The 19371-nt window shown below is 35.9% G+C and overlaps 1 protein-coding gene across 7 annotated transcripts in view; it reads left to right on the top strand.

Annotated features, from left to right (window-relative positions):
- Positions 1-19371, top strand: part of PRUNE2 (prune homolog 2) — a 133918-nt gene that overhangs the window by 27632 nt on the left and 86915 nt on the right. For all 7 annotated transcript variants that reach the window (XM_040656584.2, XM_015280360.4, XM_015280359.4 and 4 more), the window contains exons 2-6: positions 4633-4737; positions 5681-5883; positions 7361-7524; positions 13791-13943; positions 17776-17870. In XM_040656584.2, the coding sequence (XP_040512518.1) occupies positions 4633-4737; positions 5681-5883; positions 7361-7524; positions 13791-13943; positions 17776-17870 (720 nt within the window). The remainder of the gene's footprint in view (positions 1-4632; positions 4738-5680; positions 5884-7360; positions 7525-13790; positions 13944-17775; positions 17871-19371) is intronic.

Below are 19371 nucleotides of genomic sequence, written 5' to 3'. Positions count from 1 at the left end.
CTCTACTGTTACTTTTACAGAGAATATAGTTTCTGGAAGGTTATTAATAATTCATAGCACTAGGATATTAAAACATGACTCAGGGAGTTGCATGTGGAGAGAGGAAATGCTAGTGAAGTTAAATATCTTGGATTTGTGAGAGGAGGAGGAGAATAAAATTATGCTTAGAGAAAAGAAGAGTAGAGATCAGGAAAGGCGAAAAAAAAAAAGATATTTCTGTTCTTTAGAAGGGCATGTGAGGATTGTCAGGAGAAAGCCTATGATATTCCTTGATCTTCTAGGAAATGAGAAAGCTAGTAAATCAAATCACAATAGACACTAACATGAGCTAGTTTTATGTTGGTTTCTGAACCAGGAGCAGCCATCAAAGCTGAGGATAGTCTTCCTCCGGCCTCAGGATAGCTGTCACCAGCTTAAGAAGGAAGCTTTCCACATAGGTCCACCAGATTTGAAGATGTCACCTGAGCTGCAGAATGCCATTTCTTTTATATGCTCTGTCATTTGATGTGAAAGTTGAGAGGAGCAGCATATTTTTTTTTTCCAGGTATACAAAAAAAGGCAGCATGTCTCAGGGAGGAATTGTTTTATGTAGTATTCTGTTTATATTATTTTAGGTGATTTCATATCTAAGCCCTGGAAGATGGAAAAAAAAAATGTTTTGAGTTACACTGCTCTTATCTTAATCAATATGAGAACAGTTTTGTAGCAATGTCTTCAATTATTCCTGTTCTTATAGCCTGAGTTCTGTCAGTACCCTCCTTCATGCTAGCTTTTAATGTCTTTAGAAGTGAGCGGTATTATGGCAAGCCCTGGCTGCTCCTGAAAGACCACCTCCTGATTTGTTTCACTCATGGATGATGGCATCTTTTTGCCTGTAATGACAAGCTGAGGAAGTGGTCTTGCTGTGAATACTGACTTTTACAACTTCTAAGATGCTGAAATCAGATCAAGGTTTTAAAAGCTTGTTTTCATGATCCTATGTGCAGAACTGATGGACAGCACCCATTTGTGCTGAGATGAGTTGCTTCCAGTTTGGCAGAGTTTTACGTCTTTTACCTAATACAGATCTGAAGCTGTCTGTCCAGCACACACTAAAACAGTACTAATCCTGCTCAAGATTAACACCAGTCATCACTTGGTTTTTGATAAAGTATCTGTGCTCTTGGTACAAAAATGTTTCTTATGTTAAAACAGAATGGGGAAAATGCTGTCTAGCTGTCTGAGTAATCTAACTGAATATGAAAATATCACCTGTGATTCTGGCATTGGATGAATACCCATTTCAAATAGTAAAGACATTTGGAGTTGTCCATGTGAATAGATTGTACGAGTGTGATTTTTATCTATCACTGAATTATTTTAGTGGCAGTCACTGGGGAATGAGAAGGTAAGTAAGTCTGTATTAACATGCTGATAGGGATTAGGGAGATCATGCACCTATTTATGTGCTTCTCCATGGATCTCCTTGGCCCTTGCCTATGTCATGTTTAGCTCTGACCAATTTAAACTTAAAATTTGTGAAATACAAACACATTTTCATCAAATGTGATAAGAATATAATGGGAACATCTCCTTGCTGAGAACAGAGCTAGAATATTACTGAGACTTCTCTTCCCTATTATCCAACGGAATAAAAGGACAGAAAACCAACCAAATCCAAAGAAAGGCATCATCTTTGCCATAGCAGCATTATTTTAAAGCATGAAAAAGAGAAAGTGTCTAGAAATAAAATTTTGTTAAGTAAATATAGATATATAAATATATGTAAATATGTTCAGTGATGTGGGATAGTTTAAGAAATAGAGAAAGGATTTTCTTCTCTATTTAGTATAAAACAACTTAGAAACTTACTTTGTATTTTACTGTTAACAGAATAACTGTTCTATTCTTTTAGAAAAATCTCATTCAAAAAAAACCAAACAACAAGAAAACTTTGCTAAATGTCACAAATGAGAGATTAGAGTGTGAAGTGTGGTAGTTTTTGCAGGTGAGCAGATTCTTACTCACGGAGAGGTACTGTCATTAAAAGAACTGACTGTCATGCATGAAGTAAAAACATAGTCTCTCTGGAGTGGCCTGAGAAAGGCTGCACGCAACAGAACGCCTTCAGAAAGTTGTTGTCTGTTCCCTTTCCTTTGAGAAAAAGTTGGCAGTCGCCTCTTGGTTGCCTCTACTGCATATCTGAGTGCTTTAGGCAGAAATTCCCTGGAAGAAGCTAGCAGTCATTCAGAAATGAAGTATGTTAACAGCCTGAACAGAAAAATGCACTCTTGCTGTGTATCTTTGTGCTGCTGTAACAAAAGAACCCAGCTATTAAACTCTACCTCAGATTTGTTGTTAAGCTCTTGAGGACAGATTGAGGAAATGCCTGTCCTTCCATAGTCTTTTCTGGTTCATTTGTGTTGATAAAATATCTCTGTCCTAGAGTTTGAAAATAAAAAATCAGTTAGTGGGTAGCTGGTTGACCTCGTTGGATAATGAAGAAGAGATGGTCTCCTGAGTTTTCTTGCTCTACTGTATTCTCTTTGTAATTTGCTCTTTAAAGCAGTGCTTTTCTTATTTCTTCAAAAGTGTAGGGTTCATATACTTTTGGTCTGGGAATTCCTTAATTTTCTTGTAATTATTTTGTCCCCATTTTTAACTCCAGGAGTTAGGAGAGATTTAGGATGTGATAGCTTACACAACTGAGTGAAATATGCTTTGGAAATATATATATATATATATATATATATATATATATTTATTTATTTATTTATTTATTAAAAAAATATATAGTCTTTTTGTTGTTGTTTGTTTGTTTGTTTTTGTTTTTTTTTAATGTGAGAGCTTCTTTATGCAGTTGTGAAGACGAAGTGATTCTTCTATCTTTGGTAGTTCTCCCCACACAATTTCTACTGGTTTGAAGACTGCAGTGTACCTCTGTAACAAAGTCATTGTGAACATGTGAGTTGTACAAACAAGTGTGCAGATTGCGTGTGCTACAAAGCAAATTCGTAAGATGGAACCAGTAATTTCTTATTTTTTCCAAAGAAAATGGTACTATGCCTGATGAATAGGTCTGACACTCACCACTGAAACTCAGATTTCTGTTGAGTATCTCTGCTAGTTCTATATTAGATAGTGTTTCATGGAATATGAGCAACAGGAAGCAAGTAATTTACAGGTAGAGAATATGGACATACAGAATGGCGTTAGATGGGTTGATTTTTTTTTTTATATTTTTTGCTCTTAGAGATGAGTGACTCTATAGATGTAATAATTAATTTGTCAATACACTCAGTTTCCTACTTTATCTATGAAATGTTGTTTGCGATGCAGTTTTGAATAGCCTGGAGAAAGAGATTTGTAGACCCTGAATAATACTTGACAAAAAACAAAGCATGAACTCATGAACTTTATTTTCATTCTTTAGTGTCACAAATTAGTCAGAAACACATGCTGACAAGAATCATATAGCAAAAAGACCGTATTAAAAGAAGGAAAGAGAAAAGTAGAAGTAAAGAAGGTTTACTGCTATGGAGACATATAGTCTAAATGAGCATATCTCTTCCATTTTCTGTACTCTTAAGAAAGCTGTCTGTCTTAAGTAGTTAAAATTTTCCCAGTGCTTAGGAAGTAGAGAATAGTTGTCCTGGTTTAATTACCCAGAGGTATCTTCATGGCTGTGTTCCATATAATGGAAAAAGAACAGTTTCTTCCTTAGATTTGTACAGAGGAAAGATTAGACACTGAGAAAAAAATGTAGTTTTAACAAACTGCACAGCTATAATTATTGAGAATAGCATACCAATTCTATCTTTCTATTGAAAAATTAAGTTTTAACTTGATAAAGAGAAAAATTCTAATTCAAAATAACAAAAAATACATCCACCTTTACACAGTGAGAACTACAATGTTTGATTTCATGTATTTGTTTCTGAGCTGTTTGCCTTAGTGTCAGTCAGATAGGTTTCTCAAATTATGAAGCATAACTCGTTAAAAAAAAAAAAGTTGAATGTTTCCATGGAGCTAGCCTAACATTAATAATGTACTCAGGGGAAAGAACGTCATCTTATGTTTTGTGTGTGTGTGTGGTTACGAAGAAGACACTTCTCTGTAATATTTTCCTTTCATGCAATTGGTCTGTCCTTTCTTTTCCCAGGGTTTGGAAATCTATAATTTGATTAAATGCAGAACAGACTCCCTGTTGACAGTGAGGAAAGTGTAAAATTGTCAGTGTTTCACTTGGTCTTGTCAGCTTCTGAAGAGCCAAGACAGAGGGTTTTTACTATGTCTATTTACTGATTTCAGCCAAAGGAAGAAAATAGGAAAAGCAAAACTGTGTGTGCACTTTTCTGTGTGTATTTCCATGCTCTGTGTGATTGCTTTTCTTATGAGATCTGTTTTTAAGGTCTTTTTCCACATATGCGTGAAAGTGCTTATTTGTTCCTTCGCTTCTAAAGGGTGCTCAGTCAGGTTACTCCTTGTGTTCTCTTCTGAAACCCAAATTTCTTTGAACAAACTGTGAAAAAAAGGTGTTGCAGCTAAGGACAATACCTGGATATTTAGTGTGCCTTTTGAAGATTCTTGGTGACTGGGATTTGTTTTTTTTCTCATTGTCACTCATGACAGTTGTGTTCTAATGTGTTACAGAACCGGAGCAAACACCTGGAAAAAGTACATGTTGTTCTTGGAAGTAAATCCTGTGATTTGGACTCACTTATTTCTGCTGTGGCCTATGCCTACTTTCTAGACAAGGTAAGGGAAAAAAAAAAAAAAAAAAAAAAAACCAACCAACAAAAGGATCTTATTTGTTACAGGTTATTACTGAATCTTGCTGTTAAGTCAGTTAAGGCATCCCATAAAAACCTCTGTTCTAGAAATGATTACATAAATAAACCTGCAGTGTAAACAACAGTTCTTTAAGTGACTGCTTTATTAAGTTGTTGATTCATAGGAGCCTGGATGGATCATACATCTCTTTTAGTTTTTGTTTCAGAGGTTGCAATTGTAAGTCCATACTGTTTGTGGTCCTGTTGTGCTTAGCATTGTGTTTGCTTATTGTAAAAGAAATACCATGACCTAAAGAATTTGATGTCTTAACAATTATAGTCAAAGAACAGTATATTATATATACTATGTATTTATCTTTTCCACTTTTTGTAAAAAGCTTCAGATGAAGGGAATGACTTCTGTGCCCTACAGAAGCGGATGTTATTTTGCTGACTTCCATACAATCAGGAGTTTATTTAGAGAGTAAAGTAATTTGTCTAAATGTAGATGTTCCTGTGTAGATGTTTCTTCATCCCCATCGAGTGTCACAAATGCAACGTTAGTCAAGTTTGAGAGACAGAGTTTGACTAAAACTGTCAGGGCTTTTTAAAGAGGGTTTTCATGAATTAAAATATTGTCTATTTGCATTTACAGAATTTTGAAGAAAGCATAATCTCTTCCCGAAAAACTTAATTGAAATTTTCAGGAGTTAATAGATCATTGTTTCTCCTTCCTCAATTTGCTGCACAAGGAGCACACAGACAGAAACAAATAAAAAGAACAGAAGGTGGTTTGTAAAGAATGAAGTAAAAGGACAAAAACTGAACAGAAAATACAAACTTTCTAATTGCTCAGTCCGGTAAAACTTGACTAATATAAATCAGGCCTTATTTCTTCCAACTCTAACAATTACACATGTACATTACAGGTCAGTCCTCCTGATGTTCTTTGCTTACCGGTCCTAAATATACCAAGAAGAGACTTCAGCTTCTTCACAGAGACAAGGTTTATACTGGAGGAGCTGAATATCCCGGAGTCATTCCATATCTTCCGAGATGAAATCAATTTACATCAGTTGAATGCTGAAGGGAAGCTGTCTTTAACACTTACAAACAGCAACATGCTGACAAGGTACTGAATCTTAAACACAAGAGAATGGCTTACAGGCTTAACCTATTTTAAAAATGATATTTTATATTTTTTCTGAATTCAGATTGATATTGCTATGTTAGCGCAGCAAAAAAACAACAAAAAAAGGAAGTTAAAATACATTTTCTCTCATTATGATTCTGTGATTATGCTTAATACATACACCAAAGTAATAATTGCTCCATCACTTTTGATTGACCCTTTTTAGGACAACTTGTATCTTCACATTGCTTAGAGTAGATATTTAAAATAGTCTTTCTTGTGACCAGTAAATACAATATCTTTTTTTTTTTTTCCTGCTTCTTAGCTTTCACTAAAGGAATTAAAGCCCTTACATTGTTTTGGAGGTGGCCACAACAATTCCAAGTGTATGTGCTGTTGAGATTCACCTAAAGATAAACAGAAATTTGAGATGCTTACATCAGAGGCAACACTGGCTTTAAATAAAACTAATTTTGAATAGAAGTTGTTATGGATGTAGCTACATACAACAGCTCATATTCTGCTTTTATATCATCTATGATTTCTGTATGGCTGCTAGATTACTGAAATCCTTACAAACCAAAATCCTTACAAACTCAGAATGTCCTCCGTGCCAGAGGCTGAGTTGCTCTGTAGGAGCCCATGTTCTTAAAGCAGGAAACTTTATAAGCCAATGGTGAACATGGGGAGCTTCTTTATAGTGGTCTTCCTCTCTTTCCCAGGGTGAAGAGCACTGTTTGCTTCCAGCTCTCTTTAGAACCTCATTTAAGATAAATAACATTCTACCTGTGCTATAGATTAACTATGCAGCCTTGGGAAGAAAAAGCAAAACAGCTTCATCCTACTCTGAGGTGTTTGTAGATTAAAATAAAAGTAGAGAAAATCTAAAGTAAGAAATGTATAAATCTCATAGCTGTTGATTCTTTTGACAACTGCCGAAAATGAAGTACATTTTCTCAAAGAAAAAATATCCATAAGATTTGCTTTTTCTTTATTACTGTCCGCTCCTTTTTCCTCCTTCTAAAGAGTTATGACTAGCATTTGATATTGTTAAATGTAGTTTGGCTTTGTTGTTACTGCTGAAACTGGAAACAGAAAGTGTTTTAATGCAAAATAAAGATCTTTTGTAAGTTGCCAAAACATTCACTGGGGAAATTCCAAATCTCCCTTTTATGAAGGGTGAAATTTTCAGTACTTGTAGAAATATTGTTTTTCAAATTCCTAAATTTAAAGATTTTGGTAACAAAACTGTGAACAGTTAAGTCCTTAAGAGTTGCTGATAAAATCATTATGGATCTTCATTCTGAAATTACCATTTTAGTACTTGATTGTAACATGTTTTGGCTTCATAGAAAATTTTAAATAATAGTGATGTTACTGTCTAGAATTTTTTTAAAAGTTTTTGCAATGTTTTATTTGGTTGTCTTAGCAGCTAGACAGAAATAAAATAAATGTATTTTTTATGTTTACTTGATAGTGAGGATAAAAGTTTGGAATCAGCTGTTGTCAAAGTCATCAATCCAGATGAGCAGTGTGATGGCAGCCTGGAGTTACAAGCATCTTCTTCCTCTTTAGTAGTAAAAGAGATTCTTCAAGAAGCACCAGAGTTAATCACTCAGCAACTGGCTTATCTCCTCAGAGGTGAGAGATTACTCTTTATATTAAATACTGAAAGGTTTAATGGAGTGTTTCTGAATCTGCTCATGCAGAAAGAGTGTGATCCATTCTTTGGTTAACAATCCCTTTAAAGACCACAGGAAGCTTCATAAAAGAAGCAGGGAGTAAAGAGTTTGTTAAAGAGTAACATTATATTGAATATTAAAAATGTGCATTTAAAAATAGGCATGAGAGGTCTTTGCTGTATCACTAGACAAGAATATTAAATGGAGCTGTCGACACACCAGCTGGGTAGCTAGAAGAGCTGTGCTGTTCTTCAATTCCAGGGGCTGTGCAGTGCTGGCAGCTTGGCGCTGTCTGCCTGTGGACAGCAATATGGGTTGGAATCCAATATTTACATATTAAACTTTCTTCTGATGATGGTACCTTTTGGTGCAATGATATTTTAATGGCATGATTCTGAACTTCTGCTGTTTAAAGATGCTGTAACCAAATCTTCATTACATCTTCTTTTCTTCACTATCATTTGCCCGATAGAGTACAAAGGATGGGAATTCAATACTCAGAAGTATTTTCATTTTTTGTCTTCATAGTTATCGTTTACATTAGTTTATTCAGTTTATTTGCTGCAGCAGAATGCTTTCGTAGAAAACATAACTGGGGCTAGAAAGGAGTGCTGCCTTTAAACTAAGTACTGAATTTTAATATTCCTTAATGAATTTTAAAGATTTTCAGATGTAATTGTCATTCAGCTGTTAAATACCCTTTTAAGAAATGAATGTGGACATGTTTAATGAGGATTACGAAATTTAGCCTACGCTTTCATAAACTAATGGAGTCTTGACTTCTTGTTGTACTGATAGCTACAATAGCAAATATGTTCTGAAAAATTACAAAAAGATTTTTTTTTTTCATGGTACCATGGAGAAAGTTCTAACTAACAGAATTTAACCTGCACTTCTAAAGCCTTTCCATGCTAACAAGCTCTTGTAAACCTTCCTTGAAATTTTTTTGTAAGCTCCAAATTTTGGTTGAGTAGCTGTCCAGGGAATCCAGGCAAAACATAATAATTGATTCTGGAGGCAGAAAACATAAAAGGCTTTTGGGAATCTTGCAGGCTGTTTGGTGGTAGAAGGTCAGGAAGTAGTGCTCTGAATAATTAACAAGAACATATGTAAGTACTATACATGGTAATAAGTGTCCACATGTTTTGGCTCTATAGTTTGAATCAAAATTAAAATAAAGAAGCACTGGAAGTGTTTGTTTCCAGTTTTAAGGGATGTAGTAGCAAATATGTATACATATTTTAAAATTAGTAAGTAAATTTTAATTATCGTGTACAATAGTGTTCAGTAGTGAGTGTTTGCAGAACTCAGTGGATATGTGGGGCACCAGATACCTTCACTGGCATGGTACGAGAAGGGACTGATCAAGCCTAAATAGCTAGAGCTGTACATGTGACTTGATGTCTTACTACTTGCACCAGAAGTGCAATTTGAGTCTATGGAAGGTACAAGTCTTCTTGCGTTTCCCCTAAAATAGAATAGATTTTTGGTATGTGAGAACCCTTCATTACATATTCAGAAAAGTCAATTAATCTCATTACTGGTTTTGAGAACAGAAAAAATAATTCCTAGATATAAATGTATGTAGATATCAGATTAAACTACAAGCAATCTAAAAATAAAAGATCAAATATAACCCACCCTATCTAGTTTTTATGTTTCTCTGTTTATATGATGGCCTTTTGTTGAAGTCCTTGACCTTAACAGATTTTGAAATTCATCTCACCTGTGAGCACAGGAGGTGGGAGTGACAGCTTCATTCTTGCTGTTAGAGAGTGCATGTGTAGAATCTGGATGACTTTGGGTTTAGCAGGATAACCCCAACCTCTGGTGATGCTCCACAGGTATAGGAACAATGTAAAGAACTCTGTTTTTCCCACGTGGTTATATTACTTTCAATGAAAGTCTCTGTATTTTTTTTTTGTGTATCAATTTTGAGGGAATTTCAGAAACAGAGAAATAATGTGGAAATCAAAGGGATAAGAGTTAGGATTTTGTTTTCACTGAACAGCTGGTAGATCCCAGCTCTGAGTGTCTGAACTGGGATTCATCTTTCATTTTCTGGTTTTGCAGTGAGGACTTTGGTAGAAGACTTGTAAGATAATACAAATATCTCATGTTTTAGTAATTACTGTGTAGTGGCTGTGACGATTCATTCTTTGTCTCTTTTTCAGGTCTCATTGTCACAGTCTGTTAGCAATTTTAATAACAAGAGCAGATATTCAAAACTTGTATATTTAAACTTTGACCACACTTTGCCTACTCTACTACTTGAAAAAGAAAAAAATTGAGGGAAGATGTACGATGCAAAACTGAGCATTAGGTGGTTTATTATTTAAGGTCTTTTTTTTTTTTTTTTTTTTTTTTTGAAGATGGGTGCTTTCCTGATATCTTTGTCTGCTCATCAAACATGCTATAAGTTAATTCTACCACTGGGCTTTGAATAGAACCTGCTTTGAGAGTCTCAGTGTTGTATAGCTATATTTGCCTTGAGTTAGAGCTTGCTCTGTCCCTGGATTTGTGCCAGAAACAAAGAATTATGGAACCTGCCAGACTCTTGGGCCTGTATTATTTTATTTCCCTGGAGATGTTTATAAGGGGGCTGTTGCTAAACTCCAGATCCATTAAACTGCTGAATCATTACATTTCTTACGGCAGCCAGCTGGCAAGGATGCGTTTCCAAGCACTCATTGTCAGGTACCCTGGATCAGTGTACTCTCAAAAAAACCTCCTTATGTTTATTTGTATAAAATTTTGAAGGATGCCACAAGGTACAGACTGCAACATGTAAACAGAGACAGATTTACAGAAAGAGCATCAGCAGTTTTTTAAACATGAACTTGCTTGTGCTGCTTACTAGCTGCGCAGAAGAAGTCTCTTTGTGCCCTGTTGGGGCAGTCTGACTTTTGGTAGAGAAGACTAGTTTGTTATCCTGACCACCCAGACTAATGTCCTTTTAGGGCATTTCAGGCATGATGCCAATTCTTTTTTTCTGTTCTGTCTTGTACTTTGGTCAAATGACTCACATGTTCCTTAATTGGCTCATCTCTAGGACACATGTTAGAAAGAAGGGGGCATTTTAAACTGCAACTAATACTGTAGTTGTTAAATAGGTATTTTTATTATGCATGGAAACAGTTTTCTTGTAGGCAGTGCTCCCCCTCGAATTACATTTTATTCCAGCTTGGTGGCTTTATTGTTAATTACAGGGAAGACTGCTTGCTTGGGTCTCTTTGTAGTTCTGGTTTGATTTGTGGTGTTGTTTTTTGGAGGGAGAAGGAGAGAAAATAGGGAGGGGGAGCAGGAGGTGTCGAGATATTCTTTCCATGAGGAAGTGTTGCTTTTCCCCTTTTCACTGTCCTTTGTTTTTACAGGTTGCGGAGCAAAACCTCAACAGGAGAAATGCCTATATTTTCATTGTACTGCTTCTCTCAGCCATAAACTTATAATTCAGGAGATGCTTGTGCTGTTCTTAATGTTTTCCCAAAACGACTTCTGCCTTCATTAGATCATGTTTAATATTAATGCACAGCAATTGCTTTTGGCAAAACTAGTGCTTCACTTCCAAACTGCTTTGCAAAAAGAATAAAATGCATATTGTTTTCTAAGAGGTCTAGCCTATTTTCTGATGGCCTTTCCCTAGGAAAAAAAAATCTGTAACGCAAAAAATAATATTTAATCTTGTATTACCTATTATACGTTTTTTTCCCCTTTGCTTGTCAGCAGACAAAGCAGCCTCCATCATGCTTTCAGAAACCCTTGGGGAGTTGCACCAGCACTCAGTGAAGTCTACAGAAGATTTCTGAGCCCATGTATCTCTTTTACAGCAAGTACTTATGAGGGAGCACATGACTAAGTGGACTACTGACCTTTGGCCAAACAAAATACCTCATGTTAACTGTTCTTTTTTTTTTTTTTTTTTTTCCAACTAGCTGGCATCTTATGTTTCCCAGGGATGCGTAGGATGTCTGAGAGAAGTGTGTGCCTTTCTTTCTTTCCTGTTGATGAGCATGCTGTTAAAGAATGAAAGAATGCTGACATCCTATTAATTTGAAAAGTCTCTTTTTCTTCCTTTCACCCTTTTAGAAAAGTTAACAATTGCAAGGATTACAGTATAGCTGTGACAAGGGAGGGAAAGAAAGAGAAGAGAGGGGAAAAAAGCCTTTTAAAAAGCTTTCTAAGATATATTGAGGTCTTATTTCCAGCTGACTGCATTTTCTTCTTGTATTAAATGATAAATCCCCAAATTTCTAAGTTTGCTTTGCTATTTGAAGGTATTGTCCCCGATCAAAATACATAAAGAGGTCAGCAAGGAAAGGTCAAGGCTTCCAGATAGATGCTGCAGGACAGTGCATTTCTAAATAATTTCTACTTTCACATTTGTACAGTAAAGTTTATGCCTTAAGAGAGGTAAAATCAAATCCAAGACCTTACCTTATTGTTAAAGAAATGTAGAATTTTCACACAACAGATGCACACTGTTACCTACAGGAAGGCATGATAAGCTGCTGTAGTGTATCCTGGATTCCTAAAACAGTGAAATAGAATAGCAGACTAACTAATTTTTTTAATTCTGATATGTGCTAATCTATTTAATATTTCTTTTTTTTTTTATATTAGTTCTTACCTGTTTACTAGGAAAATTGATTTCAGTAATGTGTAATGTTATATCTGTAATGTTCAAGTTTTACTGCCATCTGTCCTTTAACATGGGGTGTGAAATTTATTCCTTGGATTAATACACCAAATAAATGTAGCATAATTGAATTATATGTATATTTTTAGGTGAGATTATTTAATTCACATAAGATTTCTACAGTAAGGAGGTGTGTATTTGGCATAGCAAAATTCATTAGTGTTGTGTGTACTACTAAAATTTTTGAAGAAATGCTTTTCATTATGTGCTGTGGTGACAGTGCAGGAGGAAAAAATGGAAGCATAGATGCTTAGGAAGGGAACAGTATCTATGTCTTCTACTCAAGAACCCTAGCAGCTGGTTCTTTATGACATATGTACCTATCTTTATAAAACAGTGTTTCCTAGTCAGCCTGGTGAGACTGGGGATGGTTATGTCCGTCTCCTGGCTCTTTCCTAAAGACTAAACGTTTTGGATTATAAGAACCATCTTATATTATTGCAATGATTTTCTCATTGACCTGTCATGATGCAATGTGATCATACTCTTGTTTGAAATCCCTATGCCCAGCACAGTAATAAATAATTTCAACACCGACTTCTAAGATTTTATTATCCTTAATTTAATGTGGGTAATTGGGAGTGAAGGCTGCCCTTGGATGTATTAATAAGTGGGATCTTAGTCTCCAAGGAATGAGAGAGTGGCTTTAGACCTTCAGCAGTGTCAGGAATGTTCCATGTAGCAACAGTGGTCGGTAAAGAAATCAAACTCACCTCGGTATTGTAAGAGCGTACCAATTACGATGAAGTTATTTATTGAACTCTGTTTCTTTTAACATTTAAAATTCTGTATATCATTTTGTGATGTACCTTTTTTCATATGTTCATTGACAAGGATTCAGCTAGAGTCACTTATGCTGAAATGACCATCGTCTTCTGTCACATCGTATTTCTTAGCTTATCCCTAATGCCCTTTGTAAGTTTTATTTGCTGTCCTCAGGAATATTTTAAAAAATTCTGGAAATTGTTCCCTCTAGAAGTCCTCCCTTGTTGCAAGCAATGCAGCAGAGTTGATAATTTTCAAAAAAATGCTATTTGAGTATAAGCTGTTTTATTTATGTGTGTTCAGATGATGGTATATCTCCTTATTTTGGCATTTTGCCTGTCTATGATCACTTCATTGGTATGTCTGTAGAAGTAAGACTGGCAATGTGGTTTTACTCTTTCTAAGCATCCCAGCACTTGGTCTAATGCTTAGATGAGTAAGTCCTTACAACACAGTGGTGGATGGTGGCCATGCTGCAGAACTGTATTGGGCACACACAAACATGCTGCACTACCATGACAGTTCTGGAAGTAGCCATGTAGCTGTAGCATAGATCCTAACAAGCTGCCCAATTCAGATCTTAGAAATTCTCTTCATGTTAGGAAGATTTTTCTACTTGGAAAGTATTTGATATCCAATTCAGTGAACTCACTTATGGAAGCAAGCTCCAAATAGGAAAGAAAAAATAATGTAAACGTTTTTGTTTCTGTGGTATCTCTTCAGTGTTTACAGGAGGTATTGATTTTTGCCTTTCAAAATTTCAGGAAGCATTCTCTTCAAGTGCATGTCTTCAGAGGCTGACACAATTACAGAGCAGCAGGAGAAAGTGCTGTCAGTTCTAGAGGAAAAGTTTCCAGACCTTCCCCCACGAGAGGAAATTATCTCTGTTCTCCAGGAGACTCAGTTTAACCCTCAAGGTAATCAATTTTTTAGATATTTTACAGATCCTGTGACCTAAGCAAAACTGAGTAGCTTGGCTGATTATGTGTGGTAAGAGTAGCAGCAGCATGCTTTTTGATGACATTTACATTTAGTTACATTTAATTTTTAGTTAAATAGCTTAAATTTTTAATCATGGAATTGTGATTTCTGAGATTTTGAGGAACTGGAGAACTTCTAAATAATTTTATATTGCTTTTATGGATGACCAGGCACTGGCACAAGTTGCCAGGGTGGTTGTGGTGTTTCCTCCTTGGAGATCTTCAAAAGCTGCCTGAACCCATGGGCAGTCTGCCCTGGGTTTTCCTGTATGGTTTGAACCAGATGACCTTCAGAGATCCCCTCCAAACTCAGCTGTTCTGTGATTTACAGATAAAGTAAACACTGAATTATTTCACATACTTTCTTTACGAGTATAAGCTAGTAAAATATTTTTGTAGTATCACATCTCTGATACAAAGACTTGGACGTTCTGGTGGATAAAAAGTTTAACAAGATGCCAGTGCTGTCTTGTTAAAGTCAGGAAGACCAACTGTATCCTGGGCTGCATTAAAAGAGAGATAGGCAGCGGGGCAAGGGTGGTGATTATTCCCTTATGCTCTGCCCTCCAGAGGCTCCATCTGGAGTACTGCATCCAGCTGTGGGGCTCCCAAAACAAGGAAAATGTAGAGTTGTCCAAAGGAGGCCATGAAGATGATCAGAGGGCTGGAGCAACACTCCTATGAAGAAGTGCTGAGGGAGATGGCATGTTCAGTCCAGAGAAGGCTTTGGGGAGATCTAATTGCAGCCTTCCAGAACTTAAAGTGAGCTTATAAACAGGAGGGAGACAAAATTTTTATGCAGTCTGATTGTCATAGAATCATGGAATCATTAAAGTTGGAAAAAAAAGCACAAAGATCATCTAGTCCAACTGCCAACGTATCACCACCATTTCCACCATAACGTATCCCTAAATGCCACTTCTACGCGTTTCTTGTGCACCTCCAGTGTCTCCTGAGCCTCCTCTTCAGCAGATTAAATAGTCTCTGTCCCCTCAGCCGCTCCAGACTCTTCACAAACTTTGTTGCCCTTCTGTGGAAACTCTCCTGCACCTCTGTGTCTTTCTTCTTGAGAGGGGCCCCAAACTGAACAGATTCAAGGTGCAGCTTCATTCGTGCTCACTATAGGGGGACAATAACCTCACTAGTCCTTCTGACTGCAGTATTTCTGATACATGCGAGATCACATTTGCCTTCTTGGCCAACCTGTTCACACAGCTGGCTCATGTTCAGATCCTTTTCCTCACTGCATCTTTCCACTGTCCCGCTGCCTGTAGCATTACATGGAGTTGCTGCAGCTGGAGTGCAGGACATGGCACGTGGTCTTGTTGAATCTCACACAGTTGACCTCAGCCGATAGATTCAGCCTGTCCAGATCCCCCTGTAGAACCTTTAAGGTCCCTTTCAACCCCAGGCCATTCTGCGATTAGTTGAGACTCAGATTCAAGGTATAATTAATATTTTAGGCCATGTCCAGGAGCCATGTTATTACTTACCTGTAATAAGAGTGGATTTTATCTTGTGAACCTTCCCAAATGTATTAATGTGTCAACTGCTAGTGCTCTGTACATGAGGAATGACTTTGACTGACTGAGACTAAAGAAGAAGTGGAAAAACTGTAATTCTTTCATTTACTTGTACTAGAAATAACTGAAGATATTTTGAGATATTTTCGGCAATCAATACCGGAAATATTTCAACACAATATTTGATAACAAGATTGTGAAGTTATTTTCTGAGAGCCTGAGGAAAATTTGTATAATAACTCCCACATTTTTTACTATCTTCATTAAATGCCATCTGCTACTAAGTTGTTAGCTAAGAGTGAGTACTGAACTACTGAGATACTTTTCTGTTAGATATATCAGGTACTCACAGCACCCATGCAGACTTGCACTGTTTTTTTCACTGTTATTTGCCCGCCCATTTGCTGAATTCTCTCACCTGATTTCAGACATTCAGTCTGAAATGGCAGTTAAGGGCAGAATTTGAGATTCTTTTCCCTTTCCTCTTTCTTTCAGTGAGGTCGCAGACTAAATTAGTTCAGGGCTATAAGTTTTTGGATAGTTTCCTAATGTTTATACTTATATTAGTTAAGAAATGATAGTTCAGAAATGAACTGAAAATGGCCTGGATTAGAAATACTCAGAGAATGTGGCTTTTATTTAACTTGGTTCTTAATTCTGCCAGTTGCTGTGGGAAGTGGTTTAGTAGTGTCAAGTACTTGTTTGTACATGGCAAACTATATGTTTTATAAATGATGTTCATTACCCTAGTATTCAGTGCAGAACTTGGAATAGTAGATGTAGCAGATTCAGTTTGCATGACATCTGTTGCCAAAAGTTTTTTATATGCCACATGAGCAAGATAGTGTGATACTTTTTGTTGTTTAGTTTCACAGCTACTGTTTGCTAGGTATTATGAGGTACAGACATGCATATGCATATGTTTATATAGCATTTGTACTTACAAAGTGCGAATGAGTTTCTGAAGTCCTTTGAAGATACAGATTTCTGCTGAACATTCTACTTTACATGCCTGCTATTTTAGGTTGTTTTAGAAAAACTTGGCAAAATAAAATGAAATTAATTTTTTTTTTTAAATCCCGATTTCATACAAATATTATTAGTTGGCTTGAATTTATGAATTCAGTTATTAATTCACTTATTTGAGGCACACTGGTCTGTAGCCCACCAGAAAGTCTATAGGGTACATACGTATGTTTTATATGTATGTACTGTATTTATCAAAGGACAGACTCATATGGCCATCAGATTGTCAGTAGGTTGAATGCAGTACTTGGACTCTCTACAGTAGTATAGTCATGCAGTACCTGGACTTTATACAGAAACCGTATCAAGAGGATTCATTTCTTTGGCTGTAAGTGGGTATTTGTCTCCCCCTGAAAAATCACTCATGCAAACTCATTTTGGATGTTAACTAGCTAAGCTTTTAGTCTGCGGGCATTTTGTTTGCCACTTTACACTGAAGAAAGCGGCTCTTAGCATTGTTTGTGTACCTATGTGGCTACTTTGTATTTTGGATGGTGTATTACAACTGTGTTTCTAGATATGATATATTTATTATATTGCTTGTTAAGTCAAACATCTGTCATTGAAGAAACTTAGTCATGTGGGTTCTTAAATACATTGTACTTAACTATATGTGTCTCCTTATACTCTGAAGCAATTCCAGTTTTTCCTCTCTAGTTTTACTCTCTAGCTTCTGCTGGTAATGTGAGCTTCTGTTTTTGTTGTACACATATATCCAGGAAGTAAATTTACTGTTTGATTTACAGAAACCCATTGGTGGTATCAGTCTGTAAAGAAAACCAAAAAGATTGAATGACTTTGTATTTTACAAATACCATAATATTCTACATATACTTTTCAGTGTATTATTCGGAAGTATTTCATACCAGGGACATAAGGATAGTCTCTGTATTCCTTAATCAATAACTGGAATTCAGTTGACCTAACAAGTGTGAATGTTCACATAATTTCAGTTCATTGCAAGAGACTTAACTCTTCATCCTTTGTTGTTGCCGAGTTTTTATTGGTTGTTGTTTTTTTTTTTTTTTAATCTGTTCTTTTTTTAAAGAAATTATCTGGAAATGTTAAGCATTTAATTACTAACATTCATTTAATATTCTGGTAGAGTGTCTTAAAGTACAGAAGGCACAGTATTAAGGTTCAAGCTCTGTTTTTAATTAATGTTGCTGTATCTGTTCAACTATGAGTGAATGTATTGAAATTCTTTTTTTCTGACACAGGGGTAAGCATTGAGGAAGTTATGCTGAAGGATCTCAAGGAGATTTCAGATGGAGAAATCAAGATAGCAATTAGCACTGTGCACATGACACTAGAGGTAAGAGAAAGCCTAATTAACTTACTTGGTATATAGCCCTAATGCATACGGAAAGAACTCTTTAACAAAGATTTTGAATATTGTATTTTCTTAAGATTGTATATGAACAGAATTTTCACTGACTTTGGAAGAGTAGCTGTTTGTGATCTGACTATCAGTGTTTTGCTTCTGATTATTCCTTCCTATTTATATATGATTCTATGGTGTGTAAGACAGTGGTACCAGCAAACTGCAGCCTTTGGGCAGTCTGAGGGTGTAAGTTTCTAGTCATACTTCAGTAGGGTTTTGTCCTACTTTTCACTTATGTTGTGCTATACAATTTATTTATCTGGTCTAGCATAAATGCTACTGTATTTGGCATGCCAAGGAAGGTGCTTCTGTGGATGAAGTTGTTTCTAGTGCAGTCTAACTAATAATAATCCACAAATCTCTGCTTTTTTTTTTTCCAGCTTCTATAGTAAGATATTCAAAGTAATCTTTGTATTAAATCATCAAGAAATGAAAAGAATCTGTTAATTTCTTCACATCAAGCAGGCTTTACCATGGTCAAGACCTTCACTGCTTTATTAACCATAGTTTTGCTTATGAAAATTATGCTTAAGTTGGGAGTAAAGAGTGAGGACAAAAGGTATTGTAGGATAAATCCCCAGAAGAGGAGAAAAGGATTTAGAAATTCTTTAATGAACTCTTCCTCTTATTTATTTATTTTTTTAGTCTTCCTTTTTTATTTTGTCTCTTTCAGTGAATGGCATGTTGTCTGGGCTAGTAATTAGGAACTAGATTTAGCATTATCATTTACTTTTATTTAAACTGTTTTGTAGACTATGTAGAAGGCAGGCCTTGTGCTCCACACTTCCAAGCTCCAGCTAAATGTAGCTGAACTCATCTTAACTTCTCAGAGTCATTATGACCTGAAACTATTCCTTGTGGCAAATTGAATTGGCAACACTGGGTTTTTACAGTCTTAAAAGCAGGCCAGTCTTCAAATCCTTCTCAGCAACTGTATAACATCTGATTTTAGCACAGTTTATTCAAGGAGTGGCAGTGTCGGGTGATCGAACAGTAGAATTTTCACAGTTTTCTTTCTTTGGATGCATCTAGTGGCTGTTGGGAAGAAAAGTAGATTCCGTTGTAGGTAAATAAGAACAGGTGATAGGAGTTTTGCTGCAGACAGATGATTTCTAATGGTAACTTTGGTAGTTTTATTACTTAACATTACTTAGCATTTTTGGGCATCTCTCTACCTTTTGCTGTGAATACTTTATATTAAGGAGAGTTATTTTTTTTTCAGAGGACCAACTATTTTCTTTCAGTTGCAACATTTATAAACTCATACTTTGAAATTAACAGCCCTTTTTAGAACATTATTGGTCTGGAGTGTGGTTTTGCATTTTCTGCCTTACTGCAGTTTGATCAAACATTTTCTGAACTCTTTTATTTACAGTCTTTCACTAGTATGAGACATGTTTAATTTTATTTTTTTTTAACTGTTGAGGATGAT

This window comes from Gallus gallus, chromosome Z (genome assembly GCF_016699485.2).
Source record: "Gallus gallus isolate bGalGal1 chromosome Z, bGalGal1.mat.broiler.GRCg7b, whole genome shotgun sequence".
NCBI classification, from domain to species: Eukaryota; Metazoa; Chordata; class Aves; order Galliformes; family Phasianidae; genus Gallus; species Gallus gallus.
The sequence above is the reverse complement of the archived record's forward strand: the minus strand, read 5'-3'. Positions and strand labels throughout refer to the sequence as shown.